Source organism: Pan paniscus, chromosome 20 (genome assembly GCF_029289425.2).
Source record: "Pan paniscus chromosome 20, NHGRI_mPanPan1-v2.0_pri, whole genome shotgun sequence".
In the NCBI taxonomy this organism is placed as follows: domain Eukaryota; kingdom Metazoa; phylum Chordata; class Mammalia; order Primates; family Hominidae; genus Pan; species Pan paniscus.
In genome coordinates, this window is record NC_073269.2 from 21,528,250 (window position 1) to 21,547,329 (window position 19,080).

Sequence of the window (19,080 nt, forward strand, 5' to 3'; positions counted from 1 at the left end):
AGTTTGGGTGTCCCAGGAATACACACTGCGGAGACCCAACATAGCATGTGCATGGGGAAGGGTGGGAGGTAAAAAAAAAAAAGCCTTTCCAGCCGGGTGCCGTCGCTCAAGTCTGTAATCCCAGCACTTTGGGAGGCCAAGGAGGGCAGATCACCTGATGTCAGGAGTTCGAGACCAGCCTGGCCAACATGGCGAAACCCCATCTCTACTAAAAATACAAAAATTAGCTGGGCATGGTGGTGGGTGCCTGTAATCCCAGCTAATAGGGAAGCTGAGGCAGGAGAATTGCTTGAACCCAGGAAGCGGAGATTGCAGGGAGCTGAGATGGTGCCACTGCACTCCAGCCTGGGCAACAGAGAGAGGCTCCATCTCAAAAAAAAAACAACAAAAAAACAAAAAAACAAAAAACAGGCTTTCTGAGGAAGTGCCAGAGCTCCAAGTTCTGACCTCAAACATGGTTAGTTTAACAAATGTGAGCTCAAATCCTGCCTCTGTCCTTCTGCACAGGTGACCTGGTGACCTGGGACCATCCCTGCACTATCTATGTGCATTCCCTCTTGTGTCAATAGGGGTGTCAGGCAGCTAGGAAGACCTTAGCACACTGCCTGGCACGCATGACGCTCTCAACAAATGCAGCCACTATGGTATTACAGTTAAGCCAGGCAAAGAGGATGGAGGGCAAAGAGCAGCTCCCACAGGGGAAGCAGCAGGTGCAGCACCTGGGCTGGAAGGAGACTGGACACAGCAAAGCAGGAAGCTCCTGACAGAGCACTGGTGCCCTGCCTGGCATCCCTGTCACTGATGCTCCTGCCACTTTGTGCCAAATCTCCCGCACACCGGAGCTCTGATTCGGATCTGTACAGTGCAACTCTAGGGCCTGGCAGTGCCTTCCACGTGGTGGTTAAGTAACACATGGCTGCTGAGTCAATGTATGAATGGATGGATCAATGGATAGATGGACAGATGGTCTAGTGATTGAGTGCACAACCGCTAGAGTCAGAAAAACCCAGGTTCTAATCCTGATTCTCATTGATTCCCTATGTGGCCACAAAAAAGTTGAGCCACATCTCTGACCCTCAGTTTCCTGATCTGCAAAATGGGAAAGTGACCATTATCTTTTAAGAATGGAGGGAGAATGCAACACTAACAGGAAGCACCTAACTGGGTCAGCACCCAGGGGCAGGCCCCCAAAAAGGGGAGCTGCTGGAGTGTCTTCAAAATCTCAGCTCGGCCAGGCATGGTAGCTCATGCCTGTGATCCCAGCACTTTGGGAGGCTGAGGTGGGAGGATCGTTTGAGACCAAGAGTTGGACACCAGCCTGGTTAACACAGTGAAGATACCTATCTCTACAAAAAAAATTTAGAAAATTAGCCAGGCGTGGTAGTAAGTGCCTGTAGTCCCAGCTACTTGGGAGCCTGAGGCAAGAGGATCTCTTGAACCCAGGAGCTCAAGGCTGCAGTGAGCTATGACTGTGCCGCTGCACTCCAGCCTGGGCAACAGAGCAAGACCCTGTCTCTAAAAGAAGAAAACCTTTGTTTCTCAGGGTTCCCCCATCCTTGGGCAGTGCTCCATCATGGCACCCACCGCCTTGACTGTGACGCCGCCTCCTCAAATGGCCTTCCCTTCCACACCCCAGCAGGAGGGCAACCCCATCACCTAACATCACCTCTGTCACTATCTATTCCCTGCTTAGAAACCATGCGTCCCACCCCATGGTAAGTTCCACTCTATCTGTCTTACCCCTGCTGTATCCCAGCACCTAGAACAGTAGCCAGCATGCGTTAGGTACTCAAATACCTGGTGAATGAAAGAATTAACGAATGGATACAATAGTCATGTACAGATCCCCTTAAGACTCCAAATAGTTACACAATTAAATTCAGCATGAAGTGTAAATTCTGGGGCCTCCAGGGCCCAGGCAGATGATAGACATATGAAGGGGTTAGGGCTGGGATGAGGCAGAGTCTACAGGCCCCACCTCCTCAGAGTCCTTCTCAACTACACTCAATAGATGCAAACAGCTCTCCTGAATCTTGAGTTGCAGAATGTTCCAATTTTTCAAGAAAAGTCAGACATCTTAATTTTTATATAAAATCTCCTGATTAAAAATCTAATGTTGGCATCTAATTTTAAAAGTGGCAGGTCTGCAGCACTCTGAAAGCAACAGCTATGTGTTAGGTTGTTCATTCATTCATTCACAGGCATCGGAGGACTGGTACGGCAAGAACAAAGGATGGGACAAGCCAAGCTAGGGCCTCTTTTCTGAAGTTTACAGTCATATGTGAGGGGCAGACATTAGCCAGATGACAGCAAACATAACAGAACATTATAACGGTAGGAAGTGATGTGAGTGTTCACATCAGGGAGGTCTGGTAGGAGAAAGAAATAGATGACAGAGGTAGGCAGAAAGGATAGCACATTCTCAGTCATCTCCCACTCACACACACGCTCAATTAAAGAGAAAACTTGTGGCTCACGCCTGTAATCCCAGCCCTTCGGGAGGCCAAGGCAGGGATCACTTGAACCCAGGAGTTTGAGACCGGCCTGGGCAACGTGGAGAAACCCCATCTCTACAAAAAATACAAAATTTAGCCTGGCATGGTGGCACACGCCTGTAATCCCAGCTACCAAAGGGGCTGAGGTGGAAGGATCACTTTAGCTCAGGAGATCGAGGCTGCAGTGAGCCATGATCGCACCACTGCACTCCAACCTGGACAACAGAGCAAGACCTTGTGTCAAAAAAAAAAAAAAAAAAAAAGAGAAAGAAAGAAAACGAAGGTAGGGCTTGGCGAAACAGAACTGTCCTCTGAAGTGGACCATGCAATTCCAGGATCCAAGAAGACCTTACCTGTGCTGGGCTCCCTGGACTCCTCCCCAAAGCCCTGCGTGTCCTTCTTTTTCCTACAAAGAGGAACAGACAGTGTCCACTTTCAATGGGACATAGAGTCCTCAGCCCCCTGACCCCCAGCTCAGAAGGCCACAAACACTAAGTTTCAGCCCTGGCCCTGCCGCAAACTTGCTGTGTGACCTCTGACGTTCAATATCCCTCTCTGGGCCCCCACTGCCCAGACAATCACAGCCAGGTCTGCAGCCACCGACCGTTTACAAAGTGGCCCGACAGCGCGGGTGCAGGGCTGAGGGTCCGGGGTGGGGCTATTTCTTGGGGGATGGGGCTTAAGCTCTCCAGGAAGGTAAACAGAGGGACAACCAAGGAACGGAGAGTATGGGCTTAAGGTCTCTCGGGGGGGTGGGGGGCGAGGAAGATAAACCAGGCTGGAGGCGGGCCCAGAGGGCGGATAGGGCGGGGCCTGCGGGTTGGGGCGGGGCCTGAGAAGTGCGCCGAGATCACGCTTATGAGGGCGGGGCTACGGGTTCCCCGGATGGAGCCGCAGTCCGGCCGCGGCCTACTCACAGCTTAAAGTTCAGCACCGCCCCGGCATTCATCAGCAACGTCCTGCAGAGGGAGAATTACAGTTACTAGGGGCGCCCCCGCGTCCTGCCTGGCTCTCCCTTCCCAGCCTCTGGTCCCCCTAATTACCCGAACAGCAGGATGTCTCCGATCATCGTTACGGCCGAAGCGTCCGTCAGAACCGGAAGCGGAAGCCCCAAGGAGGGAGGGGAGAGGAGCACAAGCCGACCAATCCTAAAGCAACAGTGGCGAGGGCTGGGCCAATCGAAGGTCAAGGCTGGGAGGGTCCCGCCCTCTGCAGGCCAGACCCCCCCCCTTAGGGGAGCGCGAGCGCCCCACCTCGCTGGGGAGGCCCCGAGAGCCAGAATGGAAGGGGCGGGGTCTCCTGGGGGCGGGTTTGGGTCACGCGTTCGAAGCGTGCCGCGCATGCTTGAGGTCTAGATGCCATAAGGTTAGCTGGGCAGCAATTCCTACTCACTTTCTGGGGTCCCAAATTGGGCTTCTGGACAAAAGGAATCCTTTGACTTCTGAGCTGCACAGGGTGCGGGGTCCTGACGCAGTGAGGTCCCTAGAAACGGGTGCCCCAACCAACTGGGCTCTAAAATGAGATCCTCCAGGGCCCCATGGGGAACGGGGGTTCCCACTGAGCTGCCCCCCACAGGACGTCCTGATTTGCAGAGCCCCACCGGAGACGGGGTTCCTGATCGAACGGACCCTATGGGGCAGAAAAGTCTTGACGGGGCTCCACAGAGGACCGAGGTCCTAACCTATCTCCACGGGGAACAGGGGTTCTGATTCATGGGGTCCCACCATGGCGTAGGGGTCCTCACTGGGCTCCACCGAAGATCCGGGTCCTAATTGAGCCCACGGGGACAAAGTCCTGGCTGATCCGGCCCCCTGGGAACGGGCGTCCCGCGTGGGTGGGCTCCGTGAGGGACGGGCCCCCAGAACGGGCAGCTCCCCAGCCTCCCTCGCCTTGCACGGGTGCCCCGCACCCCGCCTCGCTGGGCGGAACGGGGTAGCGATGGCAGGAGGGTCAACGCCTGGGACGCCCGACCGTCCAGCTCCGTCCGCGGTGCTGGGCGTCCCCACCACCTGTCCCGGGGTGGGCCGTCGCCCCTCCTCTCCCGCGGGGGCCGGGCCTGGGGTGGTGCCTGGCGGGCGGGGGCGGGCCCAGCTGCGGGGGCGCAGTCGCCGGGCCGCGGGCGGCGGGACGGACGAGGCCGGGGCCCCGGGTGGCACCCGGCAGGCGGGCAGGCGGGCGCCATGGAGCTGCTCTCGGCGCTGAGCCTGGGCGAACTGGCGCTCAGCTTCTCGCGGGTGCCGCTCTTCCCCGTCTTCGACCTCAGTTACTTCATCGTCTCCATCCTCTACCTCAAGTATGAGCCAGGTGAGCCGGGGCGGGGGGCTGGAGGGGACCGGCAGCGGGTGGCGCGGGCCGGGGCAGCTCGGGGGTCGCAGAGAGGGGAAGCCCGTGCGTGGTGGAGGGAGCGGGGGACAGGTTCAAGGATTGCATCGTGGGAGTAGGCAGGCGCTAGAATCGTGGGGTTCTCTCACGCCGGGGTGAGCCCGGGGGAGAAGCCCCCAGGACGATGAAGCTGGGGGAGGGGAAGGAGAGGCGTGCGCGGATTTAGAGGAGGGGGAACAGGTGCTTGGGGGACGGATGGAGAGAAGGTCGGGGCTCCTGGTTGGGTCAGAGCTGCAGGAACTTGGGCAAGGGGCGCCGGCTGTGGCGAGGGTGCAGGTGGGGGTCGGTGCATCTGTTCTGGCCGCGCGCAGGTGTGACCTCCCTCCTTGACCTTGGCACGCGGATTGAGAGCGCCAGCGGAGTGTCTATATAAGGGCCGCTGCGCTGGGGGCTGCGGTCAGGTTCAGCGAAAGTGACACCGGTTCCCCTCCCCACTGCAACTGCCCAGCACCCTCCACTCCCCTCCCTTCCCCCACGGTGCTGAATCTCCGAACCCCCACGGGAATTCTTCCAGCCCTGGCTCCAGATCCTTTCCACTTACGGAGCAGAACCGGCCCCAAGGCTGGGTGACTTGGGGTCAGTGTCCTCCCTCTCAGCTCCAGACTCCACGCTGGGGAGGTCACAGGAGGGTACACCCTGCTTCTTAATTTTTAAAATGAGGATGAATGGCTTCCTTAGAACGTGTTCTATTTTTATAAAAGGTTCACCGTGAACAAATGTTTAAATGTTTCTTGTTCACCGTTATTCTAGCACACCAGCAACTTACTAGATAATAGATTTTAGGCTTAGAAAAATAAAGGAACCCCAAACTTCATGAGCCTTTCTCCCACTTAGATGTAAATTACCTCTATAGCTCAGAAAGGAAATAGCTTTATTCTCAGAGGATAAAAATAAGCGCTCCTGTTTACTAAAAACTCAAACTGAAAAGGGCAAAGGAAAAAAAGAGAATTACTGTCAACATACTGGTGGCCAGCCACCTTTCTTGATGTCTCTTCTATTCATTTACGGCTATATAGTTATAGACGTAAATGCACGCTTTTTTTTGGGGGTGGGGGGGTTTAGACGGAGTTTCGCTCTGTCGCCCAGGCTGGAGTGCAGTGGCGTGATCTCGGCTCACTGCAACCTCCACCTTCCAGGTTCAAGCGATTCTCCTGCCTCAGCCTTCTGAGTAGCTGGGACTACAGGCACCCGCCACTACACTTGGCTAATTTTTGTATTTTTAGTAGAGACAAACCTTCACCATGTTGGCCAGGATAGTCTCGATCTCCTGACCTTGTGATCCACCCACCTAGGCCTCCCAAAGTGCTGGGATTACAGACGTGAGCCACTGCACCCAGCCAATGCACGCTCTTATGCTAACAAGATTACACTCTATTTGCTAGGAATTTTTATTCTATTTTTGCCTATCCACATGCCAGAGCCTATTTTCTTAAAAGCTATCCTGGAGAACATTACTTTGCAAAACAAAATAGGCTTTTGTGTTGTCCTAGCATGAACATGGGGCTATCTTTCCTTTCTGGGGAAGAATTCTTGGTGGTTCAGGCCAGTTCCTTGGGCAGTTGCAGAACCTTAGAAAATCTGAAACTGGCTGGGCACAGTGGCTCACGCCTGTAATCCCAGCACTTTGGGAGGCCAAGACGGGCAGATCACCTGAGGTCAGGAGTTCGAGACCAGCCTGGCCAACATGGAGAAACCCCGTCTCTACTAAAAATACAAAAAATTAGCCAGGCATGGTGGCACATGCTTGTAATCCTAGCTGCTTGGGAGGCTGAGGCAGGAGAATCACTTGAACCTGGGAGGCGGAGGTTGCAGTGAGCCGAGATCACGCCATTGCACTCCAGCCTGGGCGACAGAGCAAGACTCTGTCTCGAAAAAAAAAAAAAATCTGAAACTGAGGAGGGTTGGAGCCCTGTGGGAATGTAGGACACAAATGTCTTGAGAAAAGAGGTCTCCAAGCTGCCTGGGAACTTGCAGGAAGGTTCAAGATGTTTCTGCAGAAGTCCTAGAATAAGCCATCCAGGCTCTAAGTGCCAGAGCCTGAAGGTTCCTGAAGGCTGAAAAGTGGTTCCAAACCCTGGCTATTCATGAATTCATGAGACGCTCCTGGGAGCTTTTTTTCTTTTTTCTTTTTTCTTTTTTTTTTTTTTTTTTTTTGAGACGGAGTCTCGCTCTGTCACCCAGGCTGGAGTGCAGTGGCGCCCTCTCTGCTCACTGCAAGCTCGGCCTCCCGGGTTCACACCATTCTCCTGCCTCAGCCTCCCAAGTAGCTGGGACTACAGGCGCCCGCCACAATGCCCGGCTATTTTTTTTTTTTTTTTGTATTTTTAGTAGAGACAGGGTTTCACCGTGTTAGCCAGGATGGTCTCGATTTCCTGACCTCATGATCCGCCTGCCTCGGCCTCCCAAAGTGCTGGGATTACAGGTGTGAGCCACCACGCCCGGCCTCCTAGGAGCTTTTAAACCCCCTATCTCCACCCCCAACCAATTGAATCAGAATATTAATCTCCCCTCCCTCGGTGACTGATGTCTGTTATCAGGGCTGAGGATACTCCACCCAGTTCAACCTCCTCCTTTCATAACTGGGGAAACAGGAAATAGTGGCTAAGCTATCTTAAATACACAATGAGCCTGTGGTCCCATGGCTGGTCAGTTGCAGCCTCGGGACTCAGCCCAGGTCTGCTTGACTCTAAGAATCAGTACAATTGATGTGAGATTGGTTTCCTTAGAAAAGTAAGGTGTTGGAGGCCAGATGTGATGGCTTATGCCTGTAATCCCAGCACTTTGGGAGGCGAGGCGGGTGGATCACTTGAGCCCAGGACTTTGAAACCAGCCTGGGCAACATGACAAAACCCCGTCTCTACTACAAATGCAAAAAATAGCCAGGTGTGGTGGCGCACGCCTGTAATCCCAGGTACTTGGGAGGCTGAGACATGAGAATCGCTTGAATCCAGGAGACGGAGGTTGCAGTGAGCCGAAATCTCGCTGCTGCACTCCAGCCTGGGTGACAGAGCCTGGCTGAGACTCTGTCTTGGAAAAAAAAAAGAAAGAAAAGAAAAGTAAGGTGTTGGATTGAACTGTTAGTCCCAGTTTGGTATGCGTGCTGGGTATCTGTAAATTTTCTTCTCAGAATTTGTGTGCTGGACCAGCTACAGAATTTGCCAGGCCAATACAAAGTATCAGTGTGGGGCCTTTTGTTCAGAAATTAAGAATTTCATAGCCAGGCATGGTGGTGTGTGTCTGTGGTCCCAGCTACTTTGGGAAGCTGAGGGTGGAGGATCACTTGAGCCCAGGAGTTGGAGCTCAACTGTGCCTGGCTGGGTCAGGCTTTCTTGAGAATCCTGAGAATGGATGAAGCTCAGAGTGTGGTCCTCAACAGAGCAGCATCAATGTTGCCTGGGAGCTGCAGCAAGCTATGATCACCCCACCACCCTCCAGCCTGGGCAACAGAGCAAGACCGTGTCTCCTAAAATAATAATAATAAAAAAAAAGAATGTCAGCATAGGTCAGATAATCTCAGCATTTGGGGAGGTCAAGGTTGGAAGATTGCTTGAGGCCAGGAGTTCATGGCCAGCCTGGGCAACATTGTGAAACCCCTTCTCTATAAAAAATACAAAAATGGCCAGGCGCAGTGGCTCATGCCTGTAATCCCAGCCCTTTGGGAGGCCGAGGTGGGTAGATCACCTGAGGTCGGGAGTTCAAGACCAGCCTGACCTACATGGAGAAACCCTGTCTCTACTAAAAATACAAAATTAGCCGGGCGTGGTGGCACATGCCTGTAATCCCAGCTACCAGGGAGGCTGAGGCAGGAGAATCTCTTGAACCTGGGAGGCAGAGGTTGCAGTGAGCCAAGATTGTGCCATTGCACTCCAGCCTGGGCAACAAGAATGAAACTCCGTCTCAATAAACAAATAAATAAAAATAAAAAAATGCAAAATACAAAAATATTAGCCAGGTGAGGTGGCATGTGCCTGTAGTCCTAGCTACTAGGGAAGCTGAGGTCGGAGGATTACCTGAACCCTGCAAGGTGGAGGCTGCAGTGAGCCGTGATCGTGCCACTGCACTCCAGCCTGGGCAACAGAGTGAGACCCTGTCTCAAAAAAAAAAGAAAAAAGAAACTAAACGTCTCTGAATCATGGGAGTCAGTTCTACCACTAGCACTGAGTAAACACCACACTGGTTATTTCACCACCATGAGCTTCAGTTTATTTGTCTGTGAAATGGGATCATTGGTAAGAGAACCCCAGACTCCCTTTCCTAGCGATTGTAAAGATCTATTGAGAATTTTGTCAGGGATAAGGTCTAAGGCATTTGTGAGGGGTGGTGATGTTTATTTGGAAGTCTAGGGAGGAATATATTACTTGGGATACTGGCATTTTCTGGGTCAGGCTTGCTTACTTTTCTGTTTCTTTTATTTTCCTTTTTTTTTTTTTTTTTTGAGATGTAGTCTTGTTTTGCTGCCCAGGCTGGAGTGCAGTGGCACGATCTCAGCTCACTGCAACCTCCACCTCCCAGATTCAAGTGATTCTCCTGCCTTAGCCTCCTAAGTACCTGGAATTACAAGCATCCACCACCATACCCAGCTAATTTTTTTGTTTTGTTTTGTTTTTGGAGACGGAGTCTTGCCGTGTCTCTAGGCTGGAGTGCAGTGGCGCGATCTCGGCTCACTGCAACCTCCACCTCCCGGGTTCAAGCGATTCTCCTGCCTCAGCCTCCCGAGAAGCTGGGATTACAGACACGCGCCACCATGCCCAGCTAATTTTTGTATTTTTAGTAGAAACGGGGTTTCACCACGTTGGCCGGGATGGTTTCAATCTCTTGACCTCGTGATCCGCCCACCTTGGCCTCCCAAAGTGCTGGGATTACAGACGTCAGCCATTGCGCCCGGCCCTTTTTTTTTGTATTTTTAGTAGAGATGAGTTTTCACCATGTTGGTCAGGGTGGTCTGAAATTCCTGAACTCAAGTAATCCACCCGTCTCAGCCTCCCAAAGTGCTGAAATTACAGGTGTGAGCCACCGCTCTTGGCCAATTTAACTTAAAAAAAAATTTTTTTTTCGAGACAGGGTCTTGCTCTGTCTCCCAGGCTGGAGTGCAGTAGTACAATCATAGCTCACTGTGGCCTCCAACTCCTGGGCTCAAGCAATCCTCCCACCTCAGCTTCCCATGAGCAACTGTGCCTGGCTGGGTGAGGCTTTCTTGAGAATCCTGAGAAAGGATGAAGCTCAGAGTGTGGTCCTCAACTGAGCAGTGTCAATGTCACCTGGAAGCTGGTTAGAAATGCAGAGCCCCTGCGGTGGCTCATGCCTATAGTCCCAGCACTTTGGGAAGCCAAGGTGGCTGGATCACAAAGTCAGGAGTTTGAGATCAGCCAGGCCAACACGGTGAAACCCTGTCTCTACTAAAAATACAAAAACTAGCCAGGCATGGTGGCGGGCTCCTGTAATCCCAGCTACTTGGGTGGCTGAGGAAGGAGAATCGCTTGAAACCAGAAGATGGAGGTTGCAGTGAGCTGAGATCGCACCACTGCACTCCAGCCTGGGCAAAAGAGCGAAACTCCATCTCAAAAAAAAAAAAAAAAAAAGAAATGCAGAGTTCTGGCCAAGCTCAGTGGCTCACGCTTGTAATCCCAACACTTTGGGAGGCCGAGGCGGGCGGATCACCCGAGGTCAGAAGTTCGAGACCAGCCTGGCCAACATGGCGAAACCCTGTGTCTTCTAAAAATACAAAAATTAGCCAGTCATGGTGGCACACGCCTGTAATCCCAGCTGCTCAGGAGGCTGAGGCAGGAGAATCACTTGAACCAGGGAGGTGGAGGTTGCAGTGAGCCGAGATTGCGCCATTGCACTCCAGCCTGGGCAACAAGAGCCAAGAGTGAAACTCCATTTCAGGAAAAAAAAAAAAAAGAGAAAGAAATGCAGAACCCAGGCCCCACCCAGCTCTGCCCAATGAGAGTCAGTATTTGAGCAAAATCTGCGGGTGATTTGGCTCATTTCTGGGGCCTCCAAGCTCCATGTGAGGAAAGAGAAGGAAGCAGTTGAGTGCTGGCTGCAAAACTGAAGAAATGAGTGAATCAATGACAATCCTGGTTGCCTTGAGCCTTGACCCATCCAAAGAATCTCTCAGACCAGTACTTCTCAAACTCACCTACACACCAGACTCACCTAGGGAAATTTTTAAAATCCTTTTGGGCCAGACGTGGTGGCTCATGCCTGTAATCCCAGCACTTTGGGAGGCCAAGGTGGGTGGATCACTTGAGGTCAGGATTGAGACCAGCCCGGCCAACATGGTGAAAGCCCGTCTCTACTAAGAAAAAATACAAAAATTAGCCACGCATGGTGGTGTGCACCTGTAATCCCAGCTACTTGGGAGGCTGAGGCACAAGTATTGCTTGAACGCGGGAGGTGGAGGTTTGCATTGAGCCAAGATCTTGCCACTGCACTCCAGTCTGGGTGACAGAGCGAGACTCCATCTCAAAAAAAAAAAAAAAAAAAAAAATCCTTTTGTCCTGATTGTCACCCCTCTTTCATTTAAATCAGAATTGTGGGTCAGGCATGGTGGCTCACGCCTGTAATCCCAGCACTTTGGGAGGCTGAGGCTGGTGGATCACCTGAAGTCAGGAGTTTGAGACCAGCCTGACCAACATGGTGAAACCCTGTCTCTACTAAAAATACAAAAATTAGCCAGGCTTGATGGCGGGCGCCTGTAGTCCTGGCTACTTGGTAGGTCGAGGTGGGAGAATCACTTAAACCTGGGAGGCGGAGGTTGCAGTGAGCAGAGATCATGCCATTGCAATCCAGCCTGGGCAACAGAGCAAGACTCTGTCTCAGAAAAATAAATAAATTAATAAATAATAAATTAATTAAATAAATAACTCAGAATCATGGGGCTGAAGGAGGTGGCTCACGTCTGTAATCCCAGCACGTTGGGACACCAAGGCAGGCAGATCACTTGAAGCCAGGCGTTGGAGACCAGCCTGGCCAACACAGTGAAACCCTGTCTCTACTAAAAATATAAAAATTAGTCAGGCATGGTGGCGCAAGCCTGTAATGCCAGCTACTCCGGAGGCTGAGGCACGAGAATTGCTTGAACCTGGGGGGAGGCGGAGGTTGCAGTGACTCTGCCTCAAAAAAAAAAAAAAGAGATGAGGGTTCTGTTGTGTTGCCCAGGGTGGTCTTGAACTCCTGGGCTCAGGAGATCCACCTGCCTTGGCTTCCCAAAGTGTTGGGATTACAGGCATGAGCCACTGCGCCCGGCCAACCACTGATCTTTCTTTCTACTACCTCCAGAGTTTTGCCTTTTCCAGAATGTCCTATGGTTGGAATCATGCAGTATGTACCCCTTTCAGACTGGCTTCTTTCACTTACGAATATGCATTTAAGTTTCCTCCATGTCTTTTCATGTCTTGATAGCTCACTGGATAATATTTCTTTCTTTTTTCTTTTTCTTTCTTTTTTTTTTTTTTTTTTGAGATGGACTTTTGCTCTTGTTACCCAGGCTGGAGTGCAATGGTTTGATCTTGGCTCACTGCAACCTCTGCCTCCCAGGTTCAAGTGATTCCCCTGCGTCAGCCTCCCAAGCAGCTAGGATTACAAGCATGTGCCACCACACCTGGCTAATTTTTTGTATTTTTAGTAGAGACAGGGTTTCTCCATGTTGGCCAGGCTGGTCTCGAACTCCCGACCTCAGGTGATCTGCCCGCCTTGGCCTCCCAAAGTGTTGGGATTACAGGCGTGAGCCACTGCACCCGGCCAAATAGTATTTCATAGTAAGGATGTTTCATGGTTTGTTTATCCACTCACTCCCTGCAGGACATCTTGGTTGCAGTTTTAACTTTTTTTTTTTTTTGAGATGGAGTCTCGCTCTGTTGCCAGGCTGGAGTGCAGTGGTGTGATCTCGGCTCACTGCAACCTCCGGCTCACTGGTTCAAGCAATTCTCCTGCCTCAGCCTCCTGAGTAGCTAGGATTACAGGTGCCCACCACCATGCCCAGCTAATTTTTGTGTTTTTAGTAGAGACAGGGTTTCACCATGTTGGCCAGGCTAGTCTTGAACTCCTGACCTCAAGTGATCCACCTGCCTCGGCCTCCCAAAGTGCTGGGATTACAGGTGTGAGCCACCACACCCAGACAAGTTTTAACATTTTTCATATGCTGTTAGGACCAAAGCAAACCATTCTTTGATCCCTGATTTGAGATCTCTGGTTTGAACTACAAGCTTTTTAAGGGCAGAAGGCTGTTGACTCCTGCTCCACCTTGTGAGGGAGAGGCTGCTATCTCCATTTAACAGGGGAGGAAACTGAGGCGGAATGCTGAGCTCAAAAGCTCAGGAGGAAAAGACTGGTCCTAGAGTCACTGAGAGACTCGGTCAGTACCCCATGCTTCATACACCTCTGACTGAATAGCACAGTGCTAGAGTGCCCTGGGGACCCTTCTAGCACCACCCAGCCATCTGCAAATGAGGCATTGACCCCTGAAAAGGGAAAGTCACAGAGTCCATTACAGACCAGGACTTAGGGACCCAAAGCTTTTTCCTCTCTTCTGAGGCAGAGCTGATTTTTTTCTGTTTGTTTATTTATTTATTTATTTATTTATTTATTTATTTATTTTTATTTTATTATTTTATTTTTTTGAGACAGAGTTTTGCTATTATTGCCCAGGTTGGAGTGCAGTGGCACGATCTCGGCTCACCGCAACCTCCGCCTCATGGGTTCAAGCGATTCTCCTGCCTCAGCCTCCCGAGTAGCTGGGACTACAGGTGCCTGTCACCACGCCCAGCTAATTTTTGTATTTTTAATAGAGATGGGGTTTCATTCTATTGGCCAGGCTGATCTCGAATTCCTGACCTTGTGATCCACCCGCCTCGGTCTCCCAAAGTGCTGGGATTACAGGCATCAGCCACTGCGCCTGGCCTGTTTTTTGTTTTTGTTTTTGTTTTTGTTTTTTTTTGAGACAGAGTTTTGCTCCTATTGCCCAGGTTGGAGTGCAGTGGCATGATCTCGACTCACTGCAACCTCCGCCTCCCAGGTTCAAGCGATTCTCCTGCCTCAGCTGCCGGAGTAGCTGGGATTACAGGCATGAGCTACCATGCCCAGCCGAGGCAGAGCTGATTTTTAAAAAATCCATCTACTGAAATTTCCACCCACAGGTACTTTCCATTTCCGCACAGTTCCAGAAATACCTCTTGCGTCGTTGCTAGGCACTAAGCAATCTCTTTTTCACCCTCACAGGCGTCTTTGGAAATGACTGATATAGATCTGGTGTGGTCACCTTGTCCAGGCTTTCCCAAGATGAGCATCGAAAGTCCCATGTCCAGCCGGGTGCGGGGGCTCATGCCTGTAATCCCAGCACTCTGGGAGGCCGAGGCAGGTGGATCACCTGAGGTCAGGAGTTTGAGACCAGCCTGGCCAACATGGAGAAATCCCATCTCTACTAAAAATACAAAAGTTAGCCGGGCCTGGTGACGGGTGCCTGTAATCCCAGGTACTCGGGAGGCTGAGGCAGGAGAATCACTTGAACCCGGGAGGTGGAGGTTGCATCAAACCAAGATCGCACCACTACACTCCAGCCTGGGCTACAGAGCAAGACCCCATCTCAAAAAAAGAATAAAAGAAAGTCCCATGTCCCAGGAAACCCCTGGGACCCAGGCAAAGGGGGATAGTTGGTCACCCTAGACAGCCTCCCCCTCCTACATATGGGCAAACTGAGGCCCAGGGAAGGGAGGGACTAGCCTAAGCTCACCCAGTCAGAGGGGAATGTGTTCATGGCATGCGGCAGTTGAAAACCTATTGGCTTCATGGGGCTGCCCCAAACCCATCAAGAGAAACCAAGAAGTATGGAAAGGGGAAAGGACCTGGGCTTTTTTTTTTTTTTTTTTTTTTTTTTTTTTTTTGAGGCAGAGTCTCACTCTGTCACTCAGGCTGGAGTGCAGTGGCACGATCTTGGCTCACTGCAATTTCCGCCTCCTGGGTTCAAGCAATTCTCCTGCCTCAGCCTCCTGAGTAGCTGGGATTATAGCCATCCACCACCATACCCAGCTAATTTTTGTATTTTTAGTGGAGACAGGGTTTCACCATGTTGGCCAGGCTGGTCTCAAACTCAAACTCCTGACCTCAAGTGATCCACCTGCCTTGGCCTCCCAGAGTGCTGGGATTACAGGTGTGAGCCACTGCGCCTGGCCGTCATCTTGGTCTTTTGACGGTGAAGCAAACTAAGGCTTGGGGGGGCAGGCAGTCACTTGCCCAAGGCCATGCTAGAGTGAGTAGCAGAGCCAGAAGCTAGGCATGTGATGAGGTTTTGCCATGTTGCCCAGGCTGGTCTCGAACTCCTGAGCTCAAGTGATCTGCCTGCCTTGGCCTCCGAAAGTGCTGGGATTACGGGTGTGAGCCACCGCGCCCAGCCAGCATGTGACTTTTATAGCAGGGCACACACATACTGCAAACATGGGCATCTGCCCGTCAGAGCGTAACTCATGCAAACCCTAGGTCCCTACCCCCACTCCCCAACCTCGGTCCCTGGGATGATCCCAGAGGGCACAAGAAAGATCCTGGAAAGAATTCAGTCCCTGGGAGTTATTTTTAGATGCAGAGGTATCCATTTCTGCAAAACATGGGTGCCTCACCCGACCTGGCCTCTGCACAGGCCACCAGCTGCTCTGAGGGATTAACTCTCAGCCAGTTGTGTTTTAAATAGACCCTAGGAGAGGAGCTGAAGCATTTTACCTCATACCCTAGGACCTTGGTCAATGGTAAGATGTAGGACAACCTTGAGAGCAGGGAGAAGCTGCATTTTGGGCTCATAACTCCAGGGTGAGATTAGAGGAGGGAAAAGCTCATTCCAGTCCTCATCAGGAGTTAGACAAAGAAGCAATGTTCTACTTTGTTTTTTAAAAAAAGAGATGTGGAGAGAAAAAAGTGGCTTGTTCAAGATCACAATGTTAGTTGGTGGGGATAGCGAGGAGAGGGGCAAGTGTATTGATTTCTTACTCTAAAACAAGGATGTCCAATCTTTTGGCTTCCCTGGGCCATGTTTGATGAAGAATTATCTTGGGCCTCACATAAAATACACTCACACTAACGACAGCTGATGAGCTTAAAAAAAAATCACAAAAAAACCTCATAATTTTTTTTTTTTTTTTTTTGAGGCAGAGTCTTGCTCTGTGGCCCAGGCTGGAGTGCAGTGGTGTGACCTTGGCTCACTGCAACCTCCACCTCCTGAATTCAAGTGATTCTCATGTCTCAGCTTCCCAAGTAGCTGAGATTACAGGTGCACGCCACCACGCCCGGCTACTTTTTGTATTTTTAGTAGAGATGGGGGTTTCACCATGTTGGCTAGGCTGGTCTCGAACTCCTGACCTCAAGTGATCCACCTGCCTTGGCCTCCCAAAGTGTTGAGATTACAGGCGTGAGCCACTGAGCCCGGCCATAAGTGTATCATTTTGCAGCCCAACCTTTTCACTCAGCAGTAAGCTTATGGGACTTGTCTTTGTTGATACATCTAAAACAGAGATTCTCAACCAGAAGGGATTCTGTTCGCAAAGGATAAATTTGGCAATATCTGGAGACATTCTTGGTTGTCACAGCTGTGTGGTGCCACTGTCATCTAGTGGGTGGAAGCCAGGGATGCTGCTTAACATGCTATAATGCACAGTATGCCCCCATAGCAAAAAATGATCTGATCCCAAATGTCAACAGAGCTGAGGTTGAAAAACCCTGATCAAGGTCTAGTTCACTTTTCTTTTTCTTTTTGTTTGTTTGTTTGTTTGTTTCTGAGATGGAGCTTCCCTCTGTCGCCCAGGCTGGAGTGCAGTGGCGCAATCTTGGCTCACTGCAACCTCCACCTCCCGGGTTCAAGCGATTCTCCTACCTCAGCCCCCCGAGTAGCTGGGATTACAGGCACCTGCCACCATGCCTGGCTAATTTTTGTATTTTTAGTAAAGACAGCGTTTCACCATGTCGGCCAGGCTGGTCTCAAACTCCTGACCTCAAGTGATCCGCCTGCCTTGGCCTCCCAAAGTGCTGCGTGAGCCACTGCACCCAGCCTGGTTCACTTTTAAATAGCTACTCTATGGCACTCCACATTTTGTGGTTTCCCACAGCTTTACTAAGAGACTGTTGATTTCACTTTTCTCCTGTTGCAACATTGTATCAGTGAAACATCTTCCTTCTCTATGTCTTTCTTTATGGTGCTTGTTTCTTTGGGGTTAATAGCAAGGAGTGGAATTGCTGGGGTCCAGGGGATGCACAGCTTCATATTTCCCTGGTATTGCCAAGTTGCCTCTAACATGGTAATGCCCACTGATGCACTCACCTGGATTTGTAGGAGAAACTCTGGCATTGATGATTATTTCCCCCTGTGAGGTTGACCAAGCTAAGAAGAACGTAATTCCTTTTACAGAGTAGAGTGCACTACACCTTTCTCAATTAATAAATGGAACAGAGAAGGTCGTTGTTACAATGTCACCAGAAATGCGCAGGCCTGCTGGTGGCTCACACCTGAAATCCCAGCACTTTGGGAGGCCAAGGCAGGAGGATCATTTGAAGCCAGGAGTTCAAGAGCAGCCTGGGCCACACAGGCTGTAAAGAGATCCTATCTTTACAAAAAAAGAAAAAAAAAAGTATAAAAATTGGCCAGGCATGGTGGCACATGTCTGTACTCCTAGCTACTTGGAAGGCTCAAGCCCAGGAATTTGAGGCTGCAGTGAGCTATGATTGCATCACTGCACTCCAGCCTGGGTGACAGAGCGAGATGCTGTCTCTTAAAAAAAGTGTCCAGGGCCAGGCGCTGTGGTTCATGCCTGTAATCCCAGCACTTTGGGAGGCCAAGGTGGGTGGATCACCTGAGGTCAGGAGTTCGAGACCAGTTTGGCCAACATGGAGAAACCCCCTGTCTACTAAAACTACAAAACTTAGCTGGGCGTGGTGGCAGGTGCCTGTAATCCCAGCTACTTGGGAGGCTGAGGCAGGAGAATCACTTGAACCTAGGAGGAGGCGGAGATTGCAGTGAGCCGAGATCACGCCACTGCACTCCAGCCTGGGCGACAGAGCAAAACTGTCTCCAAAAAAAAAAAAAAAAAAGTTGGGGGATCCAACACAACCATGATGACTTTATGTTTGCTAGAATGTAAATTCCATGAGGGCAGGGACCTCACCTGTCTTGTTCATTATTGTAATACCAGGACCCAAGGCCAGGCGCCGTGGCTCACACCTATAATCCCAGCACTTTGGGAGGCTGAGGTGGGCAGATCACCTGAGGTCGGGAGTTTGAGACCAGCCTGACCAACATGGAGAAAACTTGTCTCTACTAAAAATACAAAATTAGCCGGGTGTGGTGGTCCATGCCTGTAATCCTAGCTAGTTGGGAGGCTGAGGCAGGAGGATTGCTTAAACCCAGGAGGCGGAGGTTGCGGTGAGCCAAGATCGCGCCATTGAACTCCAGCCTGCGCAACAAGAGCGAAACACCGTCTCAAACAAACAAACAACAACAAAAAAAAACCAGGACCCAGAGGGATGCACATTTCCCATAAATTCATTCACAGTTATTTCTTGAACCCATACAATGTGTCCAACACAGCCCCCGTTCAGTGGCAGAGAAGGCCTCCATGGTTGCTGAACTCACGGAGGGATGAAGATCAAATCCACCCGTTGAATGTATCATTAGTATATACAGATTTCTTAATCTGTTGCAGATGCTATAATCTGTTGCAGTGGCAATAAACCAGTAGACCAGGTGGCTGATAAACAACAAATTTATTTCTCAGAGTTCTGGAGGCTGGAAGTCTGAGATCAGGGCACTAACATGGTCAAGTTCTAATGAGGGCCCTCTTCTGGCTTGCAGATGATCAACCTCTCCTTGTGTCCTCATATGGTAGACAGCAGAGAGCAGCAGGCTTTCTCATGACTCTTATTTGTTTATTTATTGAGATAGAGTCTTGCTCTGTCACCCAGGCTGGAGTGCAGTGCCTTGATCACGGCTCACTGCAGCCTCAACCTTCCAGGCTCAAGTGGTCCTCCCACCTCAGAAGTAGCTGGGAATACAGACGCCTGCCATCACGCCCAGCTAATTTTTATTGTTGTTGTTGTTTTAGAGATGAGATTTCACTATGTTCCCAGGGCTGGTCGGGAACTCCTAGGCTCAAGAGATCCTCTGGCCTCAGCCTCCCAAAGTGCTGGGATTACAGGTGTGAGTCACCATGCCTGGCCTCTCTTGACT

At 50.9% G+C, this 19,080-nt stretch overlaps 2 protein-coding genes across 8 annotated transcripts in view; one reads left to right on the forward strand and one right to left on the reverse strand.

Annotated features, from left to right (window-relative positions):
* The window catches only part of SMIM7 (small integral membrane protein 7), a 28,890-nt gene extending 25,247 nt beyond the window's left edge, over window positions 1–3,643 (reverse strand). For all 7 annotated transcript variants that reach the window (XR_610943.4, XR_008622120.2, XR_008622119.2 and 4 more), the window contains exons 1-3: window positions 3,539–3,643; window positions 3,413–3,454; window positions 2,849–2,901 (exon numbers count right to left, since the gene is read on the reverse strand). Coding sequence is in view for 1 of the 7 variants with exons in the window: in XM_003813555.5 (XP_003813603.1) it covers window positions 2,849–2,901; window positions 3,413–3,454; window positions 3,539–3,564 (121 nt within the window). In the remaining 6 variants the exon portion in view is untranslated. The remainder of the gene's footprint in view (window positions 1–2,848; window positions 2,902–3,412; window positions 3,455–3,538) is intronic.
* A 350-nt stretch (window positions 3,644–3,993) lies between these two features.
* The window catches only part of TMEM38A (transmembrane protein 38A), a 42,314-nt gene continuing 27,227 nt past the window's right edge, over window positions 3,994–19,080 (forward strand). Inside the window, exon 1 of the mRNA XM_003813549.5 lies at window positions 3,994–4,799. Within this exon, the coding sequence (XP_003813597.1) occupies window positions 4,676–4,799 (124 nt within the window). The 5' untranslated portion in view covers window positions 3,994–4,675. The remainder of the gene's footprint in view (window positions 4,800–19,080) is intronic.